Below are 26213 nucleotides of genomic sequence, written 5' to 3'. Positions count from 1 at the left end.
ACTTCATGGTGTTGCTGTGGTGATTAAATGGAATAATATATGTGAAGTCCCCAGAAGATACCTGGCATATAGTCTATGTTTAGTTAATGGGAAACATTATAATTACTGTTATGATTATGCAACAGGGAAGAGTAATTTTAAATTTATGCTGGATCTGTTTCTGTGACTTTAACCCTTTTTTGGTATTATAAGAATACATAATGGTCTGCCTCAGGGAGATAACCTGAGCAGCCCAACTGTGAAGGATTTTAAGGAAGTGAAACTAGCACATCCCCCTGCATTCTAGGGGACATTTGCAAGGACTGAATAGTCTTTTTACTTTGTTTCCTCACCCCGCTCTGCCCCCTGCCCCCCAACCTCTGATCTATAAAGAACCTGGCAACCAGGCCCTGACATGATAGCCTGCCAACTTCTTGGTCAGCCGACTCTCCGATTAAAGTCTCTTCCTTGCCGCAACCCTTTGAGAATCGGATTCATTGGCCTGTCGTGCAGCAGGCAGAGCAAGCTTGGAGTCAGTAATGGTTATTATATTGAGTGAGGAGAATCTGTGCTCTGTGGATGATCAGTGACTCACTGGGAAAAAAATCAGGGACCCCACACTGTTAAATTAATGAATTCTAATTCTTAATTTTATATATGAGGAGATACTTATGGACTAACTCACTTAATTTGAAATTGATGACTTTTGACTCTGAAAAGTTTTAATAGTAAAACAATAGTATACTATTAATGATATTAGTCACTATTAATACAATTAATATATGTTAATGTAATTAATGTAATTAAGTATATTAATAGTATGTAACTTAATAGTAATACAGTTCAGTTCAGTTGCTCAGTTGTGTCTGACTCTTTGTGACCCCATGGACTGCTGCATGCCAGGCTTCCCTGTCCATCACCAACTCCCAGAGCCTACTCAAACTCATGTTCATTGAGTTGGTGATGCCATCCAACCATCTCATCCCCTGTTGTCCCCTTCTCCTCCCACCTTCAATCTTTCCCAGCATCAGGGTCTTTTCCAATAAGTCAGTTCTTCGCATCAGGTAGCCAAAGTATTGGAGTTTTAGCTTCAACATCAGTCCTTCCAATGAACACCCAGGACTGATCTCCTTTAGGAGGGCCAGTTGGATCTCCTTGCAGTCCAAGGGACTCTCAAGAGTCTTCTCCAACACCACAGTTCAAAAGCATAAATTCTTTGGCACTCAGCTTTCTTTATAGTCCAACTCTCACATCCATACATGACTACTGGAAAAACCATAGCTTTGACTAGACGGACCTTTGCTGGCAAAGTAATGTCTCTGCTTTTTCATATGCTGTCTAGGTTGGTCATAACTTTTCTTCCAAGGAGTAAGTGTCTTTTAATTTCATGGCTAAAGTCACCATCTGCAATGATTTTGGAGCCCAAAAAATAAAGTCTGTCACTGTTTCCATTGTTTCCCCATCTGTTTCCCATGAAGTGATAGGATAGATGCCATGATCTTAGTTTTAAGCCAACTTTTTCACTCTCCTCTTTCACTTTCATCAAGAGGCTTTTTAGTTTTTCTTCGCTTTCTGCTGTTAAGTGTGGGGTCATCTGCATATCTGAGGTTATTGATATTTCTACTGGCAATCTTGATTTCAGCTTGTGCTTCATCCAGCCCAGCATATCGCTTGATGTACTCTGCATATAAGTTAAATAAGTAGGGTGACAAAATATAGCCTTGACGTACTCCTTTCCCGATTTGGAACCAGTCAGTTGTTCCATGTCCAGTTCTAACTGTTGCTTCTTGGCCTGCATACAGATTTCTCAGGAGGCAGGCCATGTGGCCTGGTATAGTAATACTAATGGAATACAAATGGCCTAGTAGTACACAAGGAATGGAATCTCAGAGTTGGAAAAAGTGCCAGTGGATGTCTAATACAACCACTTCTCCAGTACATATATCCCCCTGAGTACCTCCCAGGCGTGTAGATGGTCCTATACTCTAAAGGTGGGGAAAGTTTAGTTTTGGTTTTTTGGTCCTGTTAGTCTATGGATCTCTTCCATATGTGATGGTCCATCCCATGCTAGAGAACTATGACTAGCACACTGAGACTTGAGGAGACTGTTTATTGTAATGGTGTTCTATTGGATGGTAATGGAATCTCTTCTAACACTTAGCTTTCAATGTCTTGCCATGGGTCTGGTCCCAGAGAACAATAAAATTGAGTGAGCTGAAAACAATATGCTCTTAAGTCATTGGATCAGCTACTCCATAAAAGAGAGAAATAGATTGAATGTTGACACCTGTCAGGTAGAAAGTTTGGAGTCAGAGAATTTAGATCCAGAAAAGACCTGGAAAATGATCCATACATTAGAAGTGATCCACAAATGAAGAAACAGGGTCGAGAGATGGAGTCTCAGCCGCATACACTCAGCTAGCTAATATGAGCGAGCACAAAGAATAAGAGTTCTTTCTACCACCTCTCTCCGATTCTCCAGCAGAGTGATTAGAAGTGTGACCTCTAGAGACAGACTGCCTTGTTTCAAATTTTGGTTCTACCTTCTCCTGGCAGTGTGATCTTCAGACAGTTGTAGACTTTTCTCTGCCTCAATTTTCATATGTGAAAGATGGGAACAATAATAGAGGTTTTGTGTGGACGAAATGAGATACGTATGAGACACTTAGGACACTTCCTGGCACGTTAAAGACATTCAATAATTGCTTCCAAAGAGCCTCAGGAAAATCAGCTCTTAAGCCAGAGAGTAAATGTTTTGGCCAGGTGAGTGTTTTCAAGTATTTTCTCTTGCTTAAAATATGGCCTTTAAATTTCTTCCTAGCCTCTAATTCTTAACTGATCTTCAGGACCCACTGTCCTGTTAACAACCATATCCTTCCCTGGAACCACTGTGAGTTTTGGATGAAAAGAGGAAATCTTTAAAAAATAATTCCCTATTATTTATATTTCCAGTCCATATTCAGCAGATATTTACCGTGTCATCTGCCCTGTGCCTGACACAGAGAGAGTGCCTGCAGGGACACAGGGGTGGGTGGTCTTATGTGCTTCTTATCCTCAGGGTGTGTGCAAGTTAGATGGAACGGTTGGCAGTTAAATAGGTAATTTCTGCCACAAAGCTGGAGGAGGCACTGGCAGGACAGGCTAGAGCGTGATTTTACAGCACATGGAAGGAGCCTTAAATCCCTAAAGTTGACTTAAGAGATCAAGGAAGGACTCTCTGGAAGAAGTGATACCTCTGCTGAGACCTTAGTGGTGAGCTGGATTCTTGACTAGTTTAGATGGGGACTGGAGAAGAATATTCCCGACACAGGGATCATGTGTGAGTGTTGGGGGTGAGAGAAGGGCTCAGGCTTGAGAGAAAACACTGGGTATTCATCAATCCAGTCAACATTCAACAAGTGTTTAATTAAGTACTTACTCCTCAGCATGCATTGTTTTACATACTATAGAGACATCAGATAACAAAACAGGGGATATCTTTATTTTCACGGAATTTATTGGGGAGAAGAAAGAAAAAAATATCAAGTGCAGGGAACAGAACTCCTTCAGGTCAGTCACTCAGTCATGTCTGACTCTTTGCGACCCTGTGGACTGCAGCACGCCAGGCCTCCCTGTCCATCACCGACTCCTGGAGCCTACTCAAATTCATGTCCATCGTGTCGGTGATGCCATCCAACTATCTCATCCTCTGTTGTCCCCTTCTCTTCTAGCCTTCAATCTTTACCAGCATCAGGGTCTTTTCAAGTTTGTTGGTTCTTTGCATCAGGTGGCCAAAGTATTGGAGTTTCAGTTTCAGCATCAGTCCTTCCAATGAATATTCAAGATTTATTTCCTTTAGGATGGACTGATTGGATCTCCTTGCAGTCCAAGGGACTCTCAAGAGTCTTCTCCAACAGCACAGTTAAAAGCATCAGTTCTTCAGCACTCAGCCTTCTTTATAGTCCAACTCTCACATCCATACACGACTACTGGAAAAACCATAGCTTTGACTAGGTGGACTTTTGTGGGTAAAGTAATGTCTCTGCTTTTTAATATGCTGTCTAGGTAAGCCCACAAAGATCCTTAAGGTAGAACAATCAGGGAAGTGTTTAGGATGAAGTCAAGCTGAGACCGCAAAGTTGAGAGGAGTCAGCCAGGTAAACACCTGGGGAGGGAGGGTTTCTGGCAGAAGGAACAACATGGGCAAGGGCAGGAATGATCAGATACTGCTGGAGAAATGAAGAGGACTGACCAGTGAGCGGGGGTGGGGGAAGTGGTACGAATGATTCAGAGCGTCTGGGTTGGGTTGTTGGCGATGGAGAAAGGGATTTCTAGTATAAACTAGTTATTCATTATTTTTTAAGACACATACAATGTGGTGTCGCTTTTCAAATCTGGGAAGCTTTTGGAAGATCTCAGTAGCTAATATCTCTTTTCTGAACTGGGTCTTCACTCTGTGTGTTAATAGCTGAGATGAGGCAAAGAGCATATTTTTCATCACCACCAGCTAGAAATACACATAAGATACACGTGTGTCCAGATGCTGGTCCTATTCCCAGTCGTGAGCACATGTCAGCAGCATAATGACCCAGCAGGCTGCCCAGCTCAACAAGAGGGCTCAGTATGTTGGTTACAGGGTGCTGGCAGGGGGGCGGCACAGGGAAGGGGGTACCAGTGTTCTCTTTGACCTCTAGCACAGTAGTTCTAATTACCCTTCTGAGCTTTCTTTCCCTGTTTCATTCTTTTGGACTCAAAACTTGTGTTTCAAAAGTGCTTTAAATTCTTTCTACCCACCTTTGGTCTGCTTTGATCCAGATTAATTGGCCACTGTTTCTCTGGATTACCTGTCTCTGTTTTCTTGGGGGCCCCATAGAAGACTCATGGCTCTTGTTTGCTTCCAGTTAACAGCTTTGGAGATGATGAGGAGCTGTCCACATCTTCTGACAGTGATGAGGAGGTGATCAAACAATTTGAGATTTCTGTGTCCCGGTCCCAGAGTTTCCGCTTGGGAGCATCTGAGAAAGGAAAGCAGACAGGATTGGAGCATAAACCAAAACCCAGTCACTGTCTCTCCACCCACAAAGAAGACAGCACAGGAGTGTCCACCTGCAAAGGTATTCTTTGCATCAAACCTTTCCTTTATCTAGACCAGGTATGTCTAATGGTAAGAATGATTTTGAGTCACTGCACTGGTATTTGCGAGTCCAGAGAGGAGAGCAAAAAGAAGGGTGATGTCCAGAAGGTGGGACAGGGCAAAAGGGCTGCTTCAGATCTTCCAAGGAGCCTCATGCAGAGAGAATGGATCAGCAGTACCAAAGTCTTGATCCTGAATTGTGGAAACCCCTTCCTTCCTCACAGTTTACTGCTTTGTACATTTTGACAGCTAATGACTAGAATGGTATTTTTTAAGGTTTATAAAATTTCATTCCGTTCTGACAAGTACAAAAATGTTATGTACATGTCTGCTGATGTTGCACTTCTGTGTCTTTCCTCCCATTTGAAAAATGTAGGATCCATTTTCCATATATCTATGTAGCCTCAGGAGATAGGTTGTATTATTAAAACAATAGGTATGTTTTACCTTCCAAATAAAAATAATGTGTTTTCATAATATTGAATAATCTTTTTTAAACAACATGTACCCTGCACACTCTCCCTCATGCCCTGTAGTTTCTGGAGCCCAGCCTGTATTAGAATCTTGGGTATGAGCAGGTCTCTTGCCACCCTCCATCTTCATATTAAGTGTACTTTTCACAAAGGGAGAGGGGGACACTCAGGGCAGGGTGAGCACAGCCTGTGACTGTGAGTAAGGCTTGTCAAGGGTCCTTCTCCCTGCCCACCAGGCACACAAAAGAAGCTAGGGAAAGAACAGTATGATATTTCTTAGTGCTTTCCACAGCAAAGGTCTCTATCTCTCTGACTCCTTTATGCCCAGAACCCTGAATGGCATAGGACGTTGAAACAGGGAACAGTCTGTGAAGTGTATCTGGTTAAAAAAAAAAAGAAATAAGCCAGAGAAAATGTCAAACTGTCTACCATAGTGACCTGGTCTAAAATGACCTGGGTTCTCTAATCTTTTTCTTCTTTCCTCTGGGGCTGTGGTTCATCCAACCAATGGGGTCATAGTTGGTCTTCCTTGTTTTTCAGCACTTAGTAGTAGGAAGACAAAAAGGAGAGTGTAGAACTGAGAGACGATAACAGAGAAGAAATTTCTGATTTGATGATGTGGATGAAGTGGGCAAAAAAAGAACAAAGGAGGCAGAAAGGAAAATTAACAAATGAGCCCTATTTTTTAGCAGGAATATAATAATTTGTGGATCTAATGTAATTTTACTTATTTACATGGGCCACGTAGCATTTTATTGCTCGTCTTTTTAGCCCAGGTAAGCCAAGAGATAAACACTCAGTGTAACCAAAGGATAGTAACAGTTGCCAGAGGCCCTCTGTAATCTCCTCACCCTCTCTCCTGTTTGGTTTTTCTCTGCTGTTACATCACAGCACTCTTCTCTCTCCACTGAGAGGGCAAATGTTAGCTAATGAAAGTTAATCGCAGTTGATCCCCTATGAGTAGTTTGTTTAATTCTAAAGCTAATGGCCCCATTTCCCAGAGGCCTAAGTGTCTAGATTTTGATTTATACAAACACACTGTTCTGAGAATTCTGACAAACACTCTAGCCCTCGACCTTCCTGGAATTAGCAGCAACTTTTGTTGTAACTGGTGTGATTCTGAGTTTTTTGACAGATCGTGATAGAAAGGCTACATTTTTCTCTACCGGAGGGTGGAATGAGTCTACTACACTGAATGAATTACCTGTACATTTTGAAGAAAATCAGCAGGAGTTTTCATAAGAATGATTAACTGCATGCAAAATTTTAGGTTATCAAATGCCATGGAAATGTTAATGTAATTTTTATTGTGTGATTTTTTCTGTGTCATTTCTTTTTGTTCATTTTTAGATCATTGAATTTGTGTCAGCAGTAAAGAATAATGAAAAGATTAAGCATGCACCCCAGAGAGAATTTTTTTAACTCCTATTCTCTATTTAGCTATTTTCCCCTCTACCTTAAACATGTTTTTCTAAGATCAAATTTGCATGCGTGCATGCTAAGTTGCTTCAGTTGTGTCTGACTCTTTGCGATCCTATGGACTGTAGGCCACCAGGTTTGTCAGTCCTTAGGATTCTCCAGGCAAGAATACTGGAATGGATTGCCATGCCCTCCTCCAGGGGATCTTTCCCACCCAGGAATAGAACCCTCATCTCTTATGTCTCCTGCGTTGGCAGGTGGGTTCTTTACTACTAGTACCACCTGGGAAGCCCCAAGATCAAATTTAATTGTAGACAATTCTTTCACTTAAAGGGTGCATTCAGAATGTAGAACCAGTGAAATTCAAGATCTAAACCCACTTAAAACCTTCATCATATTCCAGCTAAGTTCTCTCTTGTCTCACATATCTGATTTAGTGTTATTGTGAATTAGTTGTCACTGTATTCCTGATAATGTCAAAGAGGGCTTGTCCTAAGTGATCTGAATCAGGAGCTGTGCATGAGGTCTCTATGAATGTAAGATGGGCTACAGAATAATAGCCCACTTATTGGACTTTTTGTTTGTTTTGACCAAAGCCTTATTTTTGTTTGTGAAATATTTAGTTCTTAAGATGTTTCATAGTAGCTAATCATTACCTTCTTGGTGTCACTTAAAACAAGCCAGTTATCCCGTGTGTGTGTGTGTGTATTTTAAGAGACTTATTGCAAAGAATTGGCTTATGTGATTGTGGGAGCTCTGAAATCCACTGTTCAGAAGGAGAGGCTGAAACTCAGGAAGGAACTGAAGCTTCAGTCTATAGATGAAATTGCTTCTCCTCCGGGAATGCCTCAGTTCTCCTCTTAAGGCCTTTCAAGGGACTGATTATGTAGGATAATCCCCTCTACTGAAAGTCAACTTTAATTATATCTACAAAATGCCTTCACAGCAACTCCTAAATTAGCATTTGATTGAATAATTGAGGCCTATAGCCAAGCTGACACATAAAATTGACCATCACGAATGGTAGGCCAAAGTATGGGTGATGGAGGGAAGGGTCTTGTAGTAGAAAAGAAAGCATAAAAGGATAATAGGTTTATATTCCATCAAAGTGGGATATGGACTAAAAAATTTCCTCTCATAAAATAAATATGGTTGATGTGACACAATTATGCTCTATAATTTCTAAGAAGCCAGGATACATTTCTCAACAACAGGCGATTACTTTTCTGTATATGTTTAAGGTGACATGACCTTCTTTTATTTAAAGCATGTGAAGATGCTTTATGTAACAGTGAATAACCCTTCCCCCTCCTTGCAACTTGACTTGTCCCCCAGATTTGCCTTTCTAATTCATTCCTTGCTTGTCTGTCAAGGAAAATGGTTTGTTACATTAATATAGTTCTTATGTTTTTCAGTTATGAATAGCTTTTTAAGGCTTTAATGTAGCTTTTGAAAATTCTCTTATTACTGATCTAAGTATTATCACTGTAGGAGTTGAAGTCATGAGACAATTTTATGGGGGTAATTTCTTGGCAGAGTTAGATTTTGTGCTGAGATCCTGCTGGGCACCACACACGTTGATGGATGACCCACTGTTTAACGGGACATTTTAGTGTTCATGTATGTGAGGAATGGATGGGCTAATTAGAGCCTGAGAAGAAAATTCTGCTTTGTGTTATAGGGTTTTGCAAATGGAATAACCCTTGTTCCGTCATTTTCTGGGTCTTGTGTGTGTGTGTGTGTGTGTTTGCCAAATAACTGAAAGTATGAATGTCAAGATTTTAGGTATCCTATGAGAGTATTTCCAAGAGGCCTGAAGTGAATTATTAAGAAAAACAAGGCAGATGGAGAACTTCTCAATGGCTTGCCATGATTTGGCAAAATCCCAAATGAGGGGTTGGATTTTGTGCCCTGAAAACCAAGTCTTCCCAAAGATTGTTATATCTGGTCTGCAGAGGGTGATGATGTGTTTTTAAGTTTATGTGTTTATTGTAGGTGGGTCAAATATTGTCTGCTAAACCACTGTCCACACTGCTCCATATTGCTACACATCTGGTTGTTTCAAATATCTGTTATCTGCGTAGCCTTGAAAGCTACTTGAGATTTAATAAAACCCACTTTGAGTCTGAAGGAGGCAGAGAAGATTCAGGAGTTGTTGGGACTTTGGATGGACAGGAAGGAAAGGAGAGGAGGAAGGGCTTGAAGACCGCTGTGAACAAAAATACACAACTGTTGTTTTCATGGACAAGACTGCAGTATATGGATGTTGCTTAGCAGCTTCAAGGACCTTATGTTCTAGCTCAGATTTTTAGACCAATGGTGGGAACAACTGCTATTATACAGTGTGTAAATAGGAGCTGAGTTTGTCATCCTCACGAATCCTGTCTATATCTCTAATTTTCCATCATCCTGGGAGTAGGGGACACTGGAGAAGAGTAGAGGCCAAAGAGAAAAGACATCCTTGGCTACTTTCTGGATGTGGGAGGCAATTTAGGGTGAAAGCTATTGCTTAGGAAGAACAGGAAGACCCTGCCAGTTTTTCCTTATTATCTGAGGGTAGCCTGGTTGTCAAGGAAGAGGAAGGGGATGAACAGGGTAAAGGAGCACTGAGAGAGAAGAGAATGACACTAAGGGCTGAGAAAGACTCTGAGTCTAAACGAGTCAGGGAAGATTTGGGAGTTGTCGGGACTTCAGATGGACAAGAAGGAAAGGAGAGGAGTGAGGGCTTGAAGACTGCTGTGAACAAAAACATACAGCTGGTGTTTTCATGGCCGATGAGACCACAGATGTCTACAAGTTTGGTGGTAGTACTGAGTGGGCTTTGCTGGGCTGGATGAGGCCAGACAGGTAAGCAAGGCTAATATTTATGGAAAGGCTGGTGGTTGCTAGACAGATATTATTTCACATGTTCACAGTGAATTTCTGACGGGTTTTCCCAATGACTCAGTGGTTAAAGAACCTGCTTGCAATGCAGGAGATTCGGGAGACTTGGGTTCGATCCCTGGGTGGGAAGATCCCTTGGAGGAGGAAATGGCAACCCATTCCAGTATTCTTGCCTGGAGAATTCCATGGACAGAGGAGCCTGGTGGGCTATGGTCCATGGGGTTACAAAGAGTCGAACATGATTGAGTAAGCAAACACACATAGACAAGGAAACAAAGGTTAAGACAGTTCAAAAATTGTTCAAGTTCTTAATACAGAACTTGGATTTTAAACCCAGATCCTCTGAATCCAGGGGCTTCCCAGGTGGCACTAGTGGCATTAGTGGTAAAGAATCTGCCTGCCAATGCAAGAGATACAAGACATGCGGATTTGATCACTGGGTTCAGAAGATCCCCTGGAGGAGGAAATGACAACCCACTCCAGGATTCTTGCCTGGAAGATTCCATGGACAGAGGAGGCTAGTGGGTTATAGTTCATGGAGTTGTGAAGAGTTGGACTTATTTTATCCTTCTAACATAATGTACATCCTAAATACGCTCATATTATCATAAAGCATTCAGTCTTCTTGTATCCTATATAATGAACTAATGGGTTTTGGTTTTATGGGCCAAGTTTATCCACCATATAGATGAAAGTGTGTTTCAGCAGATGTTATTTAATGGGTTTTGTTTTAGCAAACTTGATTGGGGTAGTTGCTATTGCCCATTTTCTCTAGACAAAAAGATGAAACATGATAATACACTTGAAAGAATTTCCTTTTTGCAAATTTAGGTTTGGATGGAGCCAGCCAACTGACTTACTCTGAGAGTCTGTCTTATGGTGAAGATGATCCCATCTCTGCCCACTCACAGTCCACTTGTGAGCTGGGGGGCACCAGGCACCATGGTGTACCTCCTGGAGAGACCAGCGTGGTCCATAGCCTCAGCCGGCAGTCCACAGAGGGCAGCCTGGAGATGGAGACAGCTTTTAATAACCGGGGATTCGAAGATTCCTATGCTACTGACAGCTCCTCTGTGTGGAGTCCAGAGGCAAGTTGTTTGTTTTTCCTTGCTTGAATATTGTCTGCCCCCTGGTTGGTTGTTCCCCTTCTCCTCCCCGTTCTTCTCCTCCTTTTCTCCACTCCCTTTAAGAAGAAAATTTTTCCAAAAAGGAAGCATTGCTTTGAAAAACAAACACCTAAACAGCCTTTAATGGAAATGTATTTTTTATTTAGATAACCAAGTCCCAGTTCCTATGTGTGCCACTAAAAAATCATATATAAGTGAAATCTATCAAAATGGAAAATGAAGCATTGGTGGCAGATTGAACCCAGCAATGATCAGGCTTCTTTTTTTATATAAAGGAGTTTTTAGTTCTTTAGGGAGGCTGGATTCGGAGAAGGCAATGGCACCCCACTCCAGTACTCTTGCCTGGAAAATCCCATGGACAGAGGAGCCTAGTAGGCTGCAGTCCATGGGGTCGCTAAGAGTCAGACACGACTGAATGACTTCACTTTCACTTTTCACTTTCATGCATTGGAGAAGGAAATGGCAACCCACTCCAGTGTTCTTGCCTGGAGAATCCCAGGGGCAGGGGAGCCTGGTGGGCTGCCGTCTATGGGGTTGCACAGAGTCGGACACGACTGAAGTGACTTAGCATAGGGAGGCTGGATTATTTTCTTCATAGTTTCAATTAAATGGAGTCTCTCTCTATTTTTTATACCAAATCTTAAATTATGAATTTTTGAATATGAGAATTATTTGGGAATGAAATGAAAAATACAGTGGCCCTGCAAATGAAATTATACAGGTGTTATGATGAAGATCTTACAATATGAACATATTTATTAGGTCCAAATTGAGCTGAAGTTCTAGGAGATGGCATTAGTCAGTCATGTCTCTCTGTCTATTAACTTTGCTTTTTGGATAAATCTCTGATAAAATATACATTGCCTAATTTCTCTTCCAGTTGAAACTTACTCCCAAATATGCCTAAGCATCCAGAAGTATGACTGGAGGATTGCTCAGATTCATGTTCATTGAGTCACTGATACTATCTAACCATCTCATCTCATCCTCTGCTGCCCTCTTCTCCTTTTGCCTTCAATCTTTGCCAGCATCAGGGTCTTTTCCATGAGTCGGCTCTTGGCATCAGGACCAAAGTATTGGAGCTTCAGCATCAGTCCTTCCATTTAATATTCAGGGTTGATTTCCTTTAGGATTGACCGGTTTGATCTCCTTGCATGACTTTAAGAGATATTAAATATTCTAATATTTAATATGTCTAATACCTACTTTGAAATTAATGTTGATAAAATAACTCATGTAGTTATATACAAATTTGTGTGAATAGAGGAAGGAGAAGGGTAGATGGATTTTGTTAGCATCAGTCTGCCTGAGAAAATAAACAGGATGAATCTCTTATCAGAACCTGGACTGTCATACACACCAAATGCTCGTCAAGGAGGAGAAAAAAAAAATCACAGAAAATTATGTTTCAAAGCCTGACTGTTAAGGTACTGGAGCACATAGAGAAAGCATAAGGAGATGACACAGGGATATGTGTACTCTGTGTAGAGTATTGCTGAAATCCAGGGATGGCAACTCAGATACGTGGTTTGTGGCTGGTTAAAAGAAAGCCTTCATATAGAGACCCTCAAAGCTATCTATAGTATACATTTTATTTAAAAAAAAGTCTGCTTCCTACTGGTTTACTGCCAAGAATCAGATCAAATCCCACACACTAACATTCAACATTTAAAAATACGATTCTTTTTGGCTCTCTCACCACATAAACAAAACAGAACTGTTTACCTGCCTATTGACAGTCTGTCCCCTTGATAACCGTACCACTGGGCTTGGAATCACTTTCTCCAGGCAACCTCCCATTTGCCTGCCTCATGGAGCTTCAATAGAAGACTGGGTGTTGAGGGCACTAAATGTTCTCAGATTCCAAAAATACCCAGACATCTCTGTGTGCTCCATTCAACCTCCTATCTATTTTGAGACAAAAACTGTAATTTGGTGCTCCTACAGTAGAACCTCAGATGCAGTGTGGAGGCAGTTCCTGTAAATGCCTGCTTTTGCAGGCTTAGCTCGCCTTTTAAGAATTGATTTATTTACCTCTTAGCTGTATTAAGAAGCCTCTCTTCCCCTTTGTATCTGGCATCAGGAACACACTGTGGGGTTGTTTACTTTGGGCCACACAGATGACATCAACAGTATCTTGTTAAAACAGAAAAGCTTTCAGTTTGATAGAAACATCTTTAAATCTTCATGGGTTTTGCCAATGTGGCCCAAGTGTTCCCATCTTAAAGGAAAACCCAGGATATGAGAGCCAAAGGGATCATTTATTTTGCCTCAGAAGGAAACCGATTATGCAGTGTGCCTACCTGTTAGGCTGATGGTTTTTGCAAGTATTGCCCTTCTCTGCTGGAAAAGGCCATTGACTTTTTCCTGCAGACCCAAGGCTTGGCAGGGACAACGATGGGAGGGTGGTTGGTGATTTTGAGCGCACAGGGAGGCGGCTGTCCTACTTTTCATCTCTGCTTTCCACTGATTAACTGATTGGCCTTGAGAAGTTAATTAAAATCTGCCAAATGGGGATAAAAATGAAGAGATTTTTACCTTGCAGGAAGGTCAGATGGATTAGCTGTATTAACAGTACCCACCTGAGGAGTGCCTTTAGTTGCCTGGTGATAGGTAGAGTGTGTTGAAATAATTACTTGCTATGAAAATATCAGCCTTCACAAATCTTGGTCTCAGATCAACCCAGGAAGGGACCACAAAGCCCATTTTTCATGAGCCATAGCTTGGATTGTCCTCATCCAGAGTCTGGCTGTTGCCTGGAGCTGTGTCTGATTCAGGATTCTCAGGACAATTATTTCAGACCCTTCCCCAGGACCTCAGCACAAAGCTGCAGATGGAGTGAACGCTTATCTGAATGCAGAGCCTGGTAGATAAGTGGGGAGATGCTCATTAACTAGATATTTTTACCTTGGCATTGACATTGATGACAAAGCTAGGAACTGTTAGCTAATATCAAGAGCAGAGGCTTAAAAGGATGTGAAATTCAAAGTAGTGTGTGTTTCCACCTCCCATCTCCTATCTTATTTCCTCTTCATCTCACACACTTACTATGCATATAAGTAGTTAGAGTGACAGGTTTGTGGGGGAGGAAGGTAGACACCATCGTTTCATATGAGATTTGGGACTTTGAGCATTAATACTGGCAAATCTTGGGTAGTTTTGGCTGAGCATATGATTTTGGGGGCAAAGAATGAGTTATTTAGGCATTCTAAGGCTTTATTCCACTCGCTCCCAAAATGAGGGTATTAGGTTAATGAAAAATTAATATGCATATCTAAAAAGATAATGCTTCTTAGTTGGATTTCCCAAAAGTACAGCTTACTTTGTTAGGACTTGCAGTCCCAGGAATCAAGAGTGAGGGGCAAGGGAAGTGATACAGGGAAGGGAGAGCCAGTATGAGAGTGTATAATCCAGTTGTCTACCACTAAGTGTGACTCCTGACTTGATCTTGTGCAACTATACTATAAGAAACTGTAGAAATTAGTCCTAGGACATCTGTCCAAGGGGAGAAAAATTTACTGAATGGGGCATGAACCCCCCACATACTCTGGACTTTATATTCATGGGTGCCAAGAAGTATTCTGTAGATTTCCAAGCCTTGACATCAATGAATAGGCCTTTAGTGAGAGTTGAGAGTTACCTTGTGTGGGACAGAGGAAAGACTTTGTTGGTTTGTGCCAGACAGAAGCTCCTTAGAGCCCAGCCTGTAGGGAAGAAGGAACAAGAGGCCAAGAAGGTCTGAAGTGCATAAGAATGGGCTTTGCGTCCATAAAGGGTTTAGTGTGCTACCTGTTGTAAGGAAGGGCTTTAGTGAGTGTTAACTATTATTCCTTATGGTCCAGCAAGCAATGTAGAGATGATCAAGGGTAAGCTAAAATAGATGGGAGTTTTAACAGAATACTGTGACTTGATTTTTGAGTTGGCATAACTCCTTGGAGACTCGCTTCTAATATTATATCTACACTAGTCAGTTGTATTCAAAAGTCTCTATAGCAACCACTTTTATCACTTGAAACTAAGTACCTCTGAATAGAAACACTCACACATGAATGCATGCTCAGAGGAAAAAATGTAAGAAGCCTAAATTTTCCCTTAAACAAGGAGCCCAAGTTTTCTTGGTAGACTAACGTGAGTTTTAAAAGAGAGGGCAATTATTAGACATCTACTAGGTGTCAAGTCCTTTAATTTTCACAGCAACCCTGTAAAGCAGGTATAATCTCCATTTTACTGTTGATTAAAACAGGAAGTGGGAAGGATTAAATAACTGCCCAGTGTCCTAGAGGTAGTATGTGGTAGACTTGGGATTCCTAACAATATCTCGTTCCGGAGAACCATGCACTTTCACCTGAATTCTGTGGGTAAGTTTTGTTAATGAACATGCATTTTTGAGGTCTGTTATTATATTTTTTAAAAATAAAGAGTTCTTTGCTTTTTAAACTTTTAATTTTATATTGGAGTATAGCCAATTAAAAATGTTGTAATAGTTTTAGGTATACAGCCAAGTGACCCAGCCATACATATACAGGTATCTATTCTCCCCCAAACCTCCCTCCCTTTCAGGCTGCTGTATAACATGAGCAGAGTTCCCCATGCTGTACAGCAGGACCCTGATTGTTACCCATTTTAAACAGCAGTGTGTACATATTGATCTAAAAATACAAGAGTTCTTTATCTTAGCACAGCTGATACTCTATTACATAAAGAAGAACTGATTCTTATTTACAGTGAGAATCAGACCAAAATTTAGTCATGAGTAAGAGGCATGCCTTCAGAGGAAAAAATCAAATTATGTTGACATTAGTAATAGTTTGTTCGAGGGTGGTTCATTGTTGCAAATGTGATTCAGCTCAGTTTTCTCAGTGAGGTCATTGAATCTGACTGGCTGAGGTGAACTGCTGTCTAAAAGTGATATTTCATAACAAGGGGCCATGATTGGAAATAAGCATCAGTTCAGTGATGAGACTAGATATCTACAGAGGCTTGTCTGAGCTGAGTATTTTCCCACAGCTTCCTAGGTGATGCTAGTGGCAAAGACCTGCCTGCCAGTGTAGGAGACATAAGAGACATGGGTTCAATTCCTGGGTTAGAAAGATCCCCTGGAGGAGGACATGGCAACCCACTCCATTATTGCCTGAAAAATCCCATGGACAGAAGAGCCTGGCAGGCTACAGTCCATAGGGTCATACAGAGTCAAACACGACTGAAGCGATTTGGCACATTAAAACCTCAGAATGACACTCTATCAAGCGGGCACCTTAATGCTCATTTTTTCAGCTGAGGTACAGAGAGCATGACGCTTTTGGCCAGGGCCAAAAAGCTATTCAATGTTGAATTTTAATTTCAACCCAGGTGTTCTGTCCCCAAGCCCAGCGTTGTATTTGCTAAATGGCTGCAGGGGATGCCCTCCTAAACCCTTCCTACTCCAAGAGTGACTGGAGACTAGCTGAGACTTCCTTGCGACCTGAGAAATGCAGAATCCCAGACCTGACTCCTGGTCCTACTGAATCAGAATTCCCAGATGATTCAAGTCCACTAGAATGTTTGAGAAACTCTATCCTAAACCTTTTCCACCATGTAGATAGACAATCTATTAAAGGCTCACCTGTCCCTGACTCCTGCTAGGATCCTTCTCTGCAGGGGCTCCTGGTTCAGAGAGCACAGGCCCAGGCAGAATCATTTCTCCTGGGAACTTAAGGAAAAGTTAGCTTTTGGCAGTTGCATAATTAACTAATTTTAGACTTAGTATTTCAATTGGTTTCAATGATAGCACTTTGCAAATTGTAAAAACTTTGTTCATTCATTCCAAAAGCATTCATATGCTTTGAAGGCTCACCATATGTCTGGTGCTGTACCCTCAAGGAACTCCCAGTCCGATGGAGAGACCAGGAAACAGATCTTTTTAATGTATGAGGTTATAAGCTACCAGTCCAAAAGTGTGAGGTTCTGAAGAAGCATAGAGGGGCACCATCTCTCCAAGATGCATTAGGCATTGTTCCATTTCTAATCTTTCCCTCTGTCCACAACAGGAACAGGATGGAACCAATTTTCAGGTGCCACCTGGGGTCCCAGAGCCCATCTCAAAATGCGGTGACCTGGATGTCATCTTTGAATATAGAGCTGCCAGCCAGAAGCTCACAGTGACCATTGTCAGAGCACAGGGCCTCCCGGATAAGGACCGAAGTGGCGTCAACTCCTGGCAAGTGCACGTGGTGCTGCTGCCCACAAAGAAACAGAGGGGCAGGACAAGCATACAGAGAGGGTCCAACCCCATCTTCAAGGAGAAAGTCACCTTCGCCAAGCTGGAGCCCAGAGATGTGGCTGCCTGTGCAGTCCGCTTCCGCCTGTATGCTGCCCGCAAGATGACCCGGGAGAGAATGATGGGTGAGAGGCTCTTCTATCTCAGCCACCTGCACCAAGATGGGGAAATGAAAGTGACTCTTGTTCTGGAGCCAAGAAGTAATATCAGTGTGAGTATGTTAAATGCTGCTGCTAATGACGTGCTATGTTGGAGGATCTGGAATTGTCAGCCCTTAATGTAGTATATTCAGCCTGTGAATTCAGACACCCTTAATTTAATTTCCATCTTGCCCATCTCATCCTTTGCACCATGCTTTGCACTTCATGGTACAATGGGGTTTTTATTTGTGTGTGTGTGTGCCCATAGCCCCTATAACCTGATGGATGTATCCCTATCTGTTTTTGGACATGACAGCAGCAGAGTAAAGGAGGACACAGGGAAACTGCGAGAGATTTCTTGGCCTTCTCACTAGCTGATAAGTGGTTCTACCACCCATCCCCCTGCCCTGACCCCAGTGTACATCTCAGAGATATATGAGATACATCTGATGATGAATCTCAGAGATGGGGCTTTCAAAGTGAGGTTCTTAACAAGTGTGCCTGAGTAGGCTGTACAGTAGCCCTGAACTCCAGCCACTTCTAAGATCTTCCATTTATAAGACTGGACTTCTTCCACATGCCCATCTTCTATGTCCCTGGGTTTCAAAATAAGACAGCACAGCTTTTATATCTACAAACAAGTAACTCTCTCTTCCTGTGGGTTATATATATATCATCCAGTGTGAGGCTCTCCTTCTAAAAATCACATAAAAGATCAAGTAGTTACCTTGGGCTGTTGGGCCAATCAGTCATTCATTCCAAAACGTTTATGAGTACCTGCTATATGTCAGGTGCCACATAGGCAGAGGAAGGAACAAAATAGGGAATTCCCTTGCAAAGTGAACAAAACAGGTGGTGCCTTACAACCTGGTGGAGGAGGGCGACAATAGACAGCCAGGGTAGAGGGTGACAGAGGCTGTATTTTCTTTTGAAGGGTCAAAAAATTATCTTTCAGGTGGTGGTATGACATAGAAAACAAGGAACTGAAGGAGCCAACCTAGGTGCCGTGTGGACAGAGTCTCCAGACAGAGGGGCTGGTATATGTAGACACCAGCAGGTGGGAAGGGGCTTGACTTGTCTGAGGAAGAAGAAAGGAGCCAGAGAGTTCAGACTGTGCTGATGGGAGATCCAGCCACTTACATTTTTAATAGATGTCTCAAAGTTCATATCTTTAGACTCAAAATCCTGATTTTTGCCTCACAAAATCTATTTTGGGCTTCCCCGGTTGCTCAGTGGCAAAGAATCCACCTGTCAATGCAGGAGATGTGGGTTTGAACTCTGTGTTGGGAAGATCCCCGGAAGGGGAAATGGCAACCCACCCCAGTATTCTTGCCTGGGAAATCCCAGGGACAGAGGATCCTGGTGGGCTGCAGTCCATAGGGTAGCAAGAGTCAGACGAGTCTTAGCAACTAAACAGCAACAAATCTATTTACCTGCAGTCTTCCATCTTGGCTAAAGACAATCTCATGCTTTGCATTCAGGTCCAAAATCTTAGAAGTCATTTGTGACTTCTCTCCATCTGAAATCCTACTGGCTTTTTATTAAAAATCCAACCAGAGCCTGACTCTCTGCTGGATTATTGAAATGGCCTCCTCCTATCTCCCAGCTTCCACCTTTGTCCCCTATAAACTATTTCTAGCTTGGGGACCAGAAGGAGCCTTTAAGACATAAACTAGATCACATCTTTATTGTTGTGGTTCAGTCACTAAGTCGTGGCTGACTCTCTGAGACCTCATGAACTGCAGCACATCAGGCTTCCCTCTCTTGTCTCTGTTCAAATCCCTCTTTTTTCCCTAAGCTCAGAGTAGAGTGTGTCGTAAATCCTGGGGAACAGAAGTCATGGGACTTCAGAGGAGTCCTGCATCATAAAGCATGGAGACAGGGATGCTCCCACCCCTGTAACTCTGTGTCGGACCCTGTGCTTTGTGCTGGGGGCACAGAGCTGAGTAGGGGAAATGAGCTGTGTGAAAGAACCTTGAAGTAAAAATCCTCCCATTTACCTGTTACTTGTTGAGCGTGATTATCAGCTAAGCACTGGACATTGCACTGTGACAGACTGAGGGGTTTATAATATAAGGCTGAGGATTTGAGGGGAGAGGCAAGCTGTGCAGTGACAGGTGTCACAGTGGACACTTCTGCACAAGCCCAGGGGACGGGGTGGCCCTCACCCCAAACTAAGCAAGTATCTCCTTGTGGGATTATCATCATCCAGACAGCAGGGACTATAAGGCATCTCTTAAAACTGCCTTGCCCTGTAGTTTATAAACTGTGTGTGCTAAATTGCTTCAGTAGTGTCCGACTCTTTGCAACCCTTTGGATCGTAGCCCAACAGGCTCCTCTGTTGTGGCAAGAATACTGGAGTGGGTTGTTATTTCCTTCTCCAAGTTTATAAATTATGTTCTATGAAAACCTCTGTGGGCTCTATAGGGATCCTGTGGCTTTTAAATAGGGTAGTTTCCTAAGATGTTAAGAAATATTTGATTTCTTTCAGTGCATTTATTTATCGAGGTTCCTGATGAGAAATTTTAGGAAACAATTTCAGATTTTGAGAAGAAAGATTTGAGCAGAGTCCAATGCACATGTTTCTTTTTCTAAAATTTATTTTTAATTGGAGGATAGTTGCTTTACAATGTCCTGTTGGTTTCCACCATACATCAACATGAATCCCTCCCTCTTGGACCTCCCTCCCATCACCCACCCTATTCCTCCCCTCTAGCTTGTCACAGTCTGATGCACATGTTTCTGATGGAGGAGGTGGTGGCTCTAGGAGGCTGGCTTGCTGGCCCGCAGAGCCCATTCCCACTGCTGCTTCTTGGGTGAGAGTCAGTGTCCTGATCTTTGCTCTCCTCCTCCCGGCATGTCTGGTGCACAGGGGCAGATGCTTTGGAGAAGCAATACACGAATATATGACAGAAAGTGTGGGCTCCACTGGTGCCTAAGGTTTCTAAGACACACAGTCCTTGTGTCAACTTCCTTACTAAGCAGTTGTAAAAGTGCTCCTGTTCAATAGAATTCATTTCCATAGGAAGAAAAAAAAATGTAGCATCTGCTGTATTCCTGACAACCTTAAAAAGCAGAACTGGGGGCCAAATGTTCTATGGGGTGGTAGGTAGCCAGCGGTCATTTCTTTTCTGGTGAAGGCAAAATGCCTCCTATATTGCTGCATTCCTCAAGAAGCTGCAGAAAACAGAAGCTGAACTCATGCCTGGGGTGGATGTGAAGCATTTAAGCACAAATTGCACAGGAGGGAATTTGGGTCTATAGTAAATGTCTTCTTAGCTCTCCATGTATCTTTCTGGGTTTGATTTACACTAGTAATAACATCTTTGTCCATTTTGTCTTTGGAGAGGAGAGGGTGAATGGAGACAGCGCTTGAAACAGATATGTCAGCTAATAATGCAGGGAATCCCATCCAGGACTGCGCTCCCCAGGCCCTATTATCATTCACACCGAGTGCGCCCTTAGTAATCTTTGGCAGCAGTGGAGGTTGGGGCCACAATTTCGCCACACATACCGGCTTTCTGTATGGGAGAGGCGCGCAGCCGGGCCAATGGATGCTTTGTTGTTCTTCCCCTCCAGAGTGGAGAGTCTCCGCTCAGCCCATCTGCAGTGTCTCACAGTGATAGTGGTTCATCCACGCAGTCGCTGTCGCATGGAGGGGCGCCAGAACTGTTGGTGGGGCTGTCATACAATGCCACAACGGGGCGATTATCCGTGGAGATGATCAAAGGCAGCCATTTCCGAAACCTCGCTGTGAACAGAGCACCTGGTAAGTTCACGCCTACACCCCAGCTCTGGTCCTCCCAGAGGCAGGCGAAAGGTTGTGTCTGCTTTCATCTCATTTCTGTAACTTGTGAATAAAAATGACCTTGGTGTGATTTAGACAATTTTTACCAAATGATACCTCTGGATTTTTCAAATACTTTTCTATTTAATTAAATTGAAGGCTTCTCTGATACCTGGATGAATCTTGATACAAAACAGGCTGGCCTCTGTGAGTGTATTAAAGGGAAAAGAATGATGTCTTTTCAGCAGCATAACATGTATGAACAATTAAAATCTGCTAATAGTCCCAGGCCTTCAAATACTTTAAAGAGGCAGGGTTCAGTCTTTGGAGCCAGGCAGACTTGGGATCTAACTCCAGCTCTGCTCATTTACTTGGTAGCTTTGCTCTGATCCTATACATTTTACCTCTCTTTCTGAACCTCAGCAAACTCATCTGGAACAAAGGAATAGTAAGAATACCTTCCTCATGTGTTGTTTTGGGGCTTAAATAAAATGATTTATGTAGAACATTTAGCATAGTGCCTGACACATAGTGAGCATGCAAGAAATGTGAGTGGTTATGTTGTTGATGGCAGAGGAGGTAGAGTAAGAAGACATGGGCAATCCAGGCCTGACTCACTAGGGAACCTTCTGAGATTACCCCTGGAAAGAGCAACTCAAAACATACCCCATAGTGGCTGTCCAGGGCTCAGGAAGCCAGAATAAAAGTGTTGCTGCTGCCAACCGCCCGAACTGCCTCTCAGTACCCAAGAAACTAGCAACTGAACCTTGGAATAATGCTGCTGAAAAATCAGCTCACATTTAATGATCTTGCTCGTTAGCAGAAACAGCTTAATAAAGGGTGGGAAGATGGTTTCTGCCTCACTACTGTCTGCTGGATCTCATGCAATCACATCTAATTAGAGGAATCTAATTTATATCTAGAATTCTAGCTGCAAGAGAGTCTGGGAAATGCTGAGTCAGGGAAATGTTGAAATTCCAGGCTTTTGAGTCCAAGAAGGTAAAATAGATGGGGGTAGGGTAGAGTGTGAGTGAGCCTGTTCTCCACAGACTGCATGAGCCAATGGACTCTGGCCTCACCTGTCAGCACTAGGTGAAGAGCCAGCCAAGCTGGTGGAAAAGGTCAGCTCCTACAATCAAATCTGGACTCTCACTCCTTTTAGTCTCTAACTGTGCCACCACCCATAATGTCTCTGTTCAGTAGTATCTTGTTAGTCAGTCTGTATTAAAGCCATTAGAGCAAGTTAGTAAGGAAAGCGCAACAGTCTGGGTAACAAAAGAAACCAGGGGCATAAACCATATTCTGTATCAAGGCTCAGAATCATGTAAGAGCTATTTAAAATCCATAGTACATATTGATTATTAATTGCATGAATAGACTCTCCTTTCTAGATACAGCTTTTAAAAAATAGCTCTGGATTTACTAAAGATCTAGATTTACTGCTTTCCCTGTAGAACTGTTGCTGGTCTCTTTTCCTGGAGAAGGAAATGGCAATCCACTCCAGTACTCTTACTGGGAAAATTCCATGGACTGAGAAGCCTGGTAGGCTACAGTCCATGGGGTCGCAAAGAGTCGGACACAACTGAGTGACTTCACTTCACTTTCCTGTCTTCTGAGATTTGGTGAGATCTGAACAATTTGGGGGGAAGAAGATGGTGCAGCTGCAGAGAATGATGGGGGAGATGGACCACACAATCATTGCGAGGCTTTAATTTGCATGCTGAGAGGTTCCAGGCAATACAGGAGAGAAGGACAGTGTTGTGGCTAAGAAAGTATCAACTGGAGGATGCCAAACTAAGGTTTTTGCCACTTGCTAGCTGTGAGTTACTGAATTTTTTTGACTCTGTTTTCTTATTTGTAAAATGGGATCATAATAATATATACTTTTCAGGTACGGATATTACATGTAAAACTGTGCTTTGAGAATGGTGCTGAGGTATGTTTCCACATTTCTTTATAAAAGAAAATATACCAAAAAGGAAACTATTATAACAAATATTTAAAACTGAGTAGGAAAACAAGGCAAGTCCTCATTTTGAAATTGATTTCCTTCCAGAAGTTTAAGTCATATTGGCATTTACTACATGGTTTTACATAGAATAGTGATGCAGTGTAACTGAAAATGTAACTGACATGCTGTATCTTTGCGACCAAAGTAATAGAAGACAATGTTGCTGTGATGCTAGTAATTAAAACAGAAACCCAATAGTGAAGACAAAATTTTTTGTTTACATGAAATGCTGGTACTTAAGGAAAAGCCAGTTTAATTAGGAGGGACTGAGAAAGTAGAAGGTTCTTTTGTGGAGATTCTAAAAGGGACCTCTTGGTACTTTCAAGGGCTGAGATGTTGATGATGTTGGTCTTTCATTATGTCTCACTTCTTTATGCCACTAGCAGGACTTTGGCAGTCATCAGACAAGCTTAGGGTACAGTTCGAGTTCCCATATGGAAGAGAATAAGAGAGAGAAAGGATGAGGGAACAAGAGTTTTATGAGGTAACTGAGCAGCACTGGAAGAAAGAGAGGGAGAAGAGGACAGGATGCAAGCTGGGAAATGAATGGGCCTGGAGTGGGGAATGGGGACACTGCCAATTGCACTCATCTCCATGGTGAAAGTGGACAGAGGGCAGGGGGTGTCCCAGGACCCTGCGTCAGAGTCTACCCCGAGGGAGCTGCCTGCTGGGAGGGAGGCGTGGGTAGAAACGTGTGTGAAGGTCACAAATCCTGTGCTTGAGACCCTCAGCTCAGTGGCAGTGACCTCCTCTGTAGAAAGGGGTCATCAATCCTGCCTTGCAGGGTGGCATTGATAATGTAAAGAATGGTTCTTAAGGAAGTCCAAAGAAAAAGAAGTTGAGCCTGATGACTAGGAACTTCTATAGAATGCTGAAGGTGCTAAATCTTGATGGAAAGAGACAAAGGCTAGGATTTTGAAGTGAGGATCTTTTGTATCAAAGTATTTTGTCAGCCAAAAGATAACTGAATTTGCCAACTTGATCCAGCTAGATGACTGTTCTGATATTTTAAACTTTTCTTTCTAAGCAAGATAGAGGAGAGGTGGACTAATAATAGATGCAGTTACCTTTCTCTTTTCGGGCCTTAGAAGAAATGAGCCACCAGATGTATGCTCCTCTCCCCAGATCCCTGGGGGAGAAAGCTCAGTGAGAGGCAGGTTTAGCTCTAGTGGGAAGGAGCTGGTGGGAGCATCCCTAAAGATGAGTGTCTACCACACCTCCCCACCCCAGAATGGTTAAAATTAAAAAGACTGATTCCCCCAAATGTTGGTGAGGATGTGGCAAATACATTCTTGGTGGGAGTGTAAAATGGAATAACAGCCTTGGGAGAAGGCCTGGCAGTATCTCATACAGCTGAACATGCACTGAAAATCCAGCAGTTCTATTCTTGGGCATTCGTCCATAAGTTAAAAAAAGAGACTTTCATTAGAAGGTTTATAGCAGCTTTATTATAGTGTACAAAAATGGCAAAGAGCCCTATGTCCTCATAATTGAATAAATAGATTAAGATATGTTTCTATAGTAGAATACTATTCAGCAATAAAAATGAATGAAATTAACGGAGGCATTCAACAACATGGAGGAATTTCAAGAACATACCAAGTACCTACTGGATGATTCCATTTATATGAAATTCTAAAACAGGCAAAATTTGTTTAAACATATAGTGAAAAAAAAGCAGAGGAGTGGTTGCTTCAGGATTGGTATTGGTATCAAGATGACTGGGCATGGACATGAGGGAGTATTCTGGGGTGATGGACATATTCTATATTTTGATAGGGATGTGGGTTAAATGGATGTTTGCATTTGTTAAAACTTACTGAATGGTGTTAGGCTTTGTGCACTTCACTGCATGTAAATTTCATCTTATAATATGAAAGAACCATAAATTATTGAACTCTAGTTAATGAAACATGCTGAAATGTTTAGGGGTAAAGAACAATGATGGCTACAGGTATGACAGATTGATAGATGTATAGATATACGAGAAAGCAAAGTCTGTTATCTCAGGTTACTATAGCAAAAATACCATAGGTTGGGTGGCTTAGGCCAGGTGTACCCAACCTCTGGGATCTAATGCCTGATATCTGAGGTGGAGCTGATGTAACATTACTAGAAATAAGGTGCACAATAAATATAATATGCATGAATCATCCTGAAACCATCCCCCCACCAATGCATGGAAAAATTGTCTTCCACGAAACTGGTCCCTGATGCCGAAATAGTTGGGGACTGCTGGCTTAGACAACAGAAAATTTTTTTCTTGCAGTTCTGGAGGCTGGGAAATCCAAGATCAATTTGGATTTGATCAACTAATTTGGTTCCTGATAAGAACCCTCTTCTTGGTCTTCAGGCAGATTTCTTCCTGTATCTTCACATGATGGAGAGAGAGTACCTCTATCTCATGGCTGTCCTTCTAAGGGCACTGATCCCATTCATGAGGGCTCCACCCTCATGACCTGGTTACCTCCCAAAGATCCCACATTCAAATACTGTCATATTGGGGATGAGGGCTTCGACATATGAATTTTGGTAGGACACATCAGGCCATAGCATAGGTGGAACAAAATATGACAATTGAAGAATCTAGGTGATGAATATATGGGTATCCACTGTATAATTATTTCAAATTTTCAGCATACTTGAAAAATTGTTATAAAATAGTAGGCATAAAAATCTGGTCTGGTCTGGAATAGTTCAGTTGGGCTAGGTAGATAAAAATAAAACATGAATGTAGCAATTGATAGGGAATACTGTGATGGGCATTCCATTGTTTTTTAAATTATGTTGAAATCTCAAGGTCCACCCTTGACTCAATCTTGGACAAAATAGATAGGATATCAATCAAATAACCTGACGGCATCTTCTATAGCATCCTTCATAAACCACATCCATCCCAAGACAAAGTATATGATTGGGCATTTCTTTCTTTCTAACTTTAACCTTTTCTCTATTCATCAGATAGATAGATTTTTATATCTACATCCCTCTTCCTGCCATCTTCCCTCCCTCCTCCTTCTTTCTC

At 42.2% G+C, this 26213-nt stretch overlaps 1 protein-coding gene across 1 annotated transcript in view; it reads left to right on the top strand.

Moving 5' to 3' along the window:
- SYT16 (synaptotagmin XVI) overlaps positions 1-26213 on the top strand; it is a 115448-nt gene that overhangs the window by 78433 nt on the left and 10802 nt on the right. Inside the window, 4 exon segments of the mRNA XM_010847642.1 lie at positions 4860-5072; positions 10699-10955; positions 17021-17461; positions 20970-21159. Coding sequence (XP_010845944.1) covers positions 4860-5072; positions 10699-10955; positions 17021-17461; positions 20970-21159 — 1101 coding nt within the window.

Source organism: Bison bison, unplaced genomic scaffold (genome assembly GCF_000754665.1).
Source record: "Bison bison bison isolate TAMUID 2011002044 unplaced genomic scaffold, Bison_UMD1.0 scf7180017864254, whole genome shotgun sequence".
NCBI lineage: Eukaryota > Metazoa > Chordata > Mammalia > Artiodactyla > Bovidae > Bison > Bison bison.
Note: the sequence above shows the minus strand (reverse complement) of the source record. Positions and strands in the feature narration are given on the sequence as shown.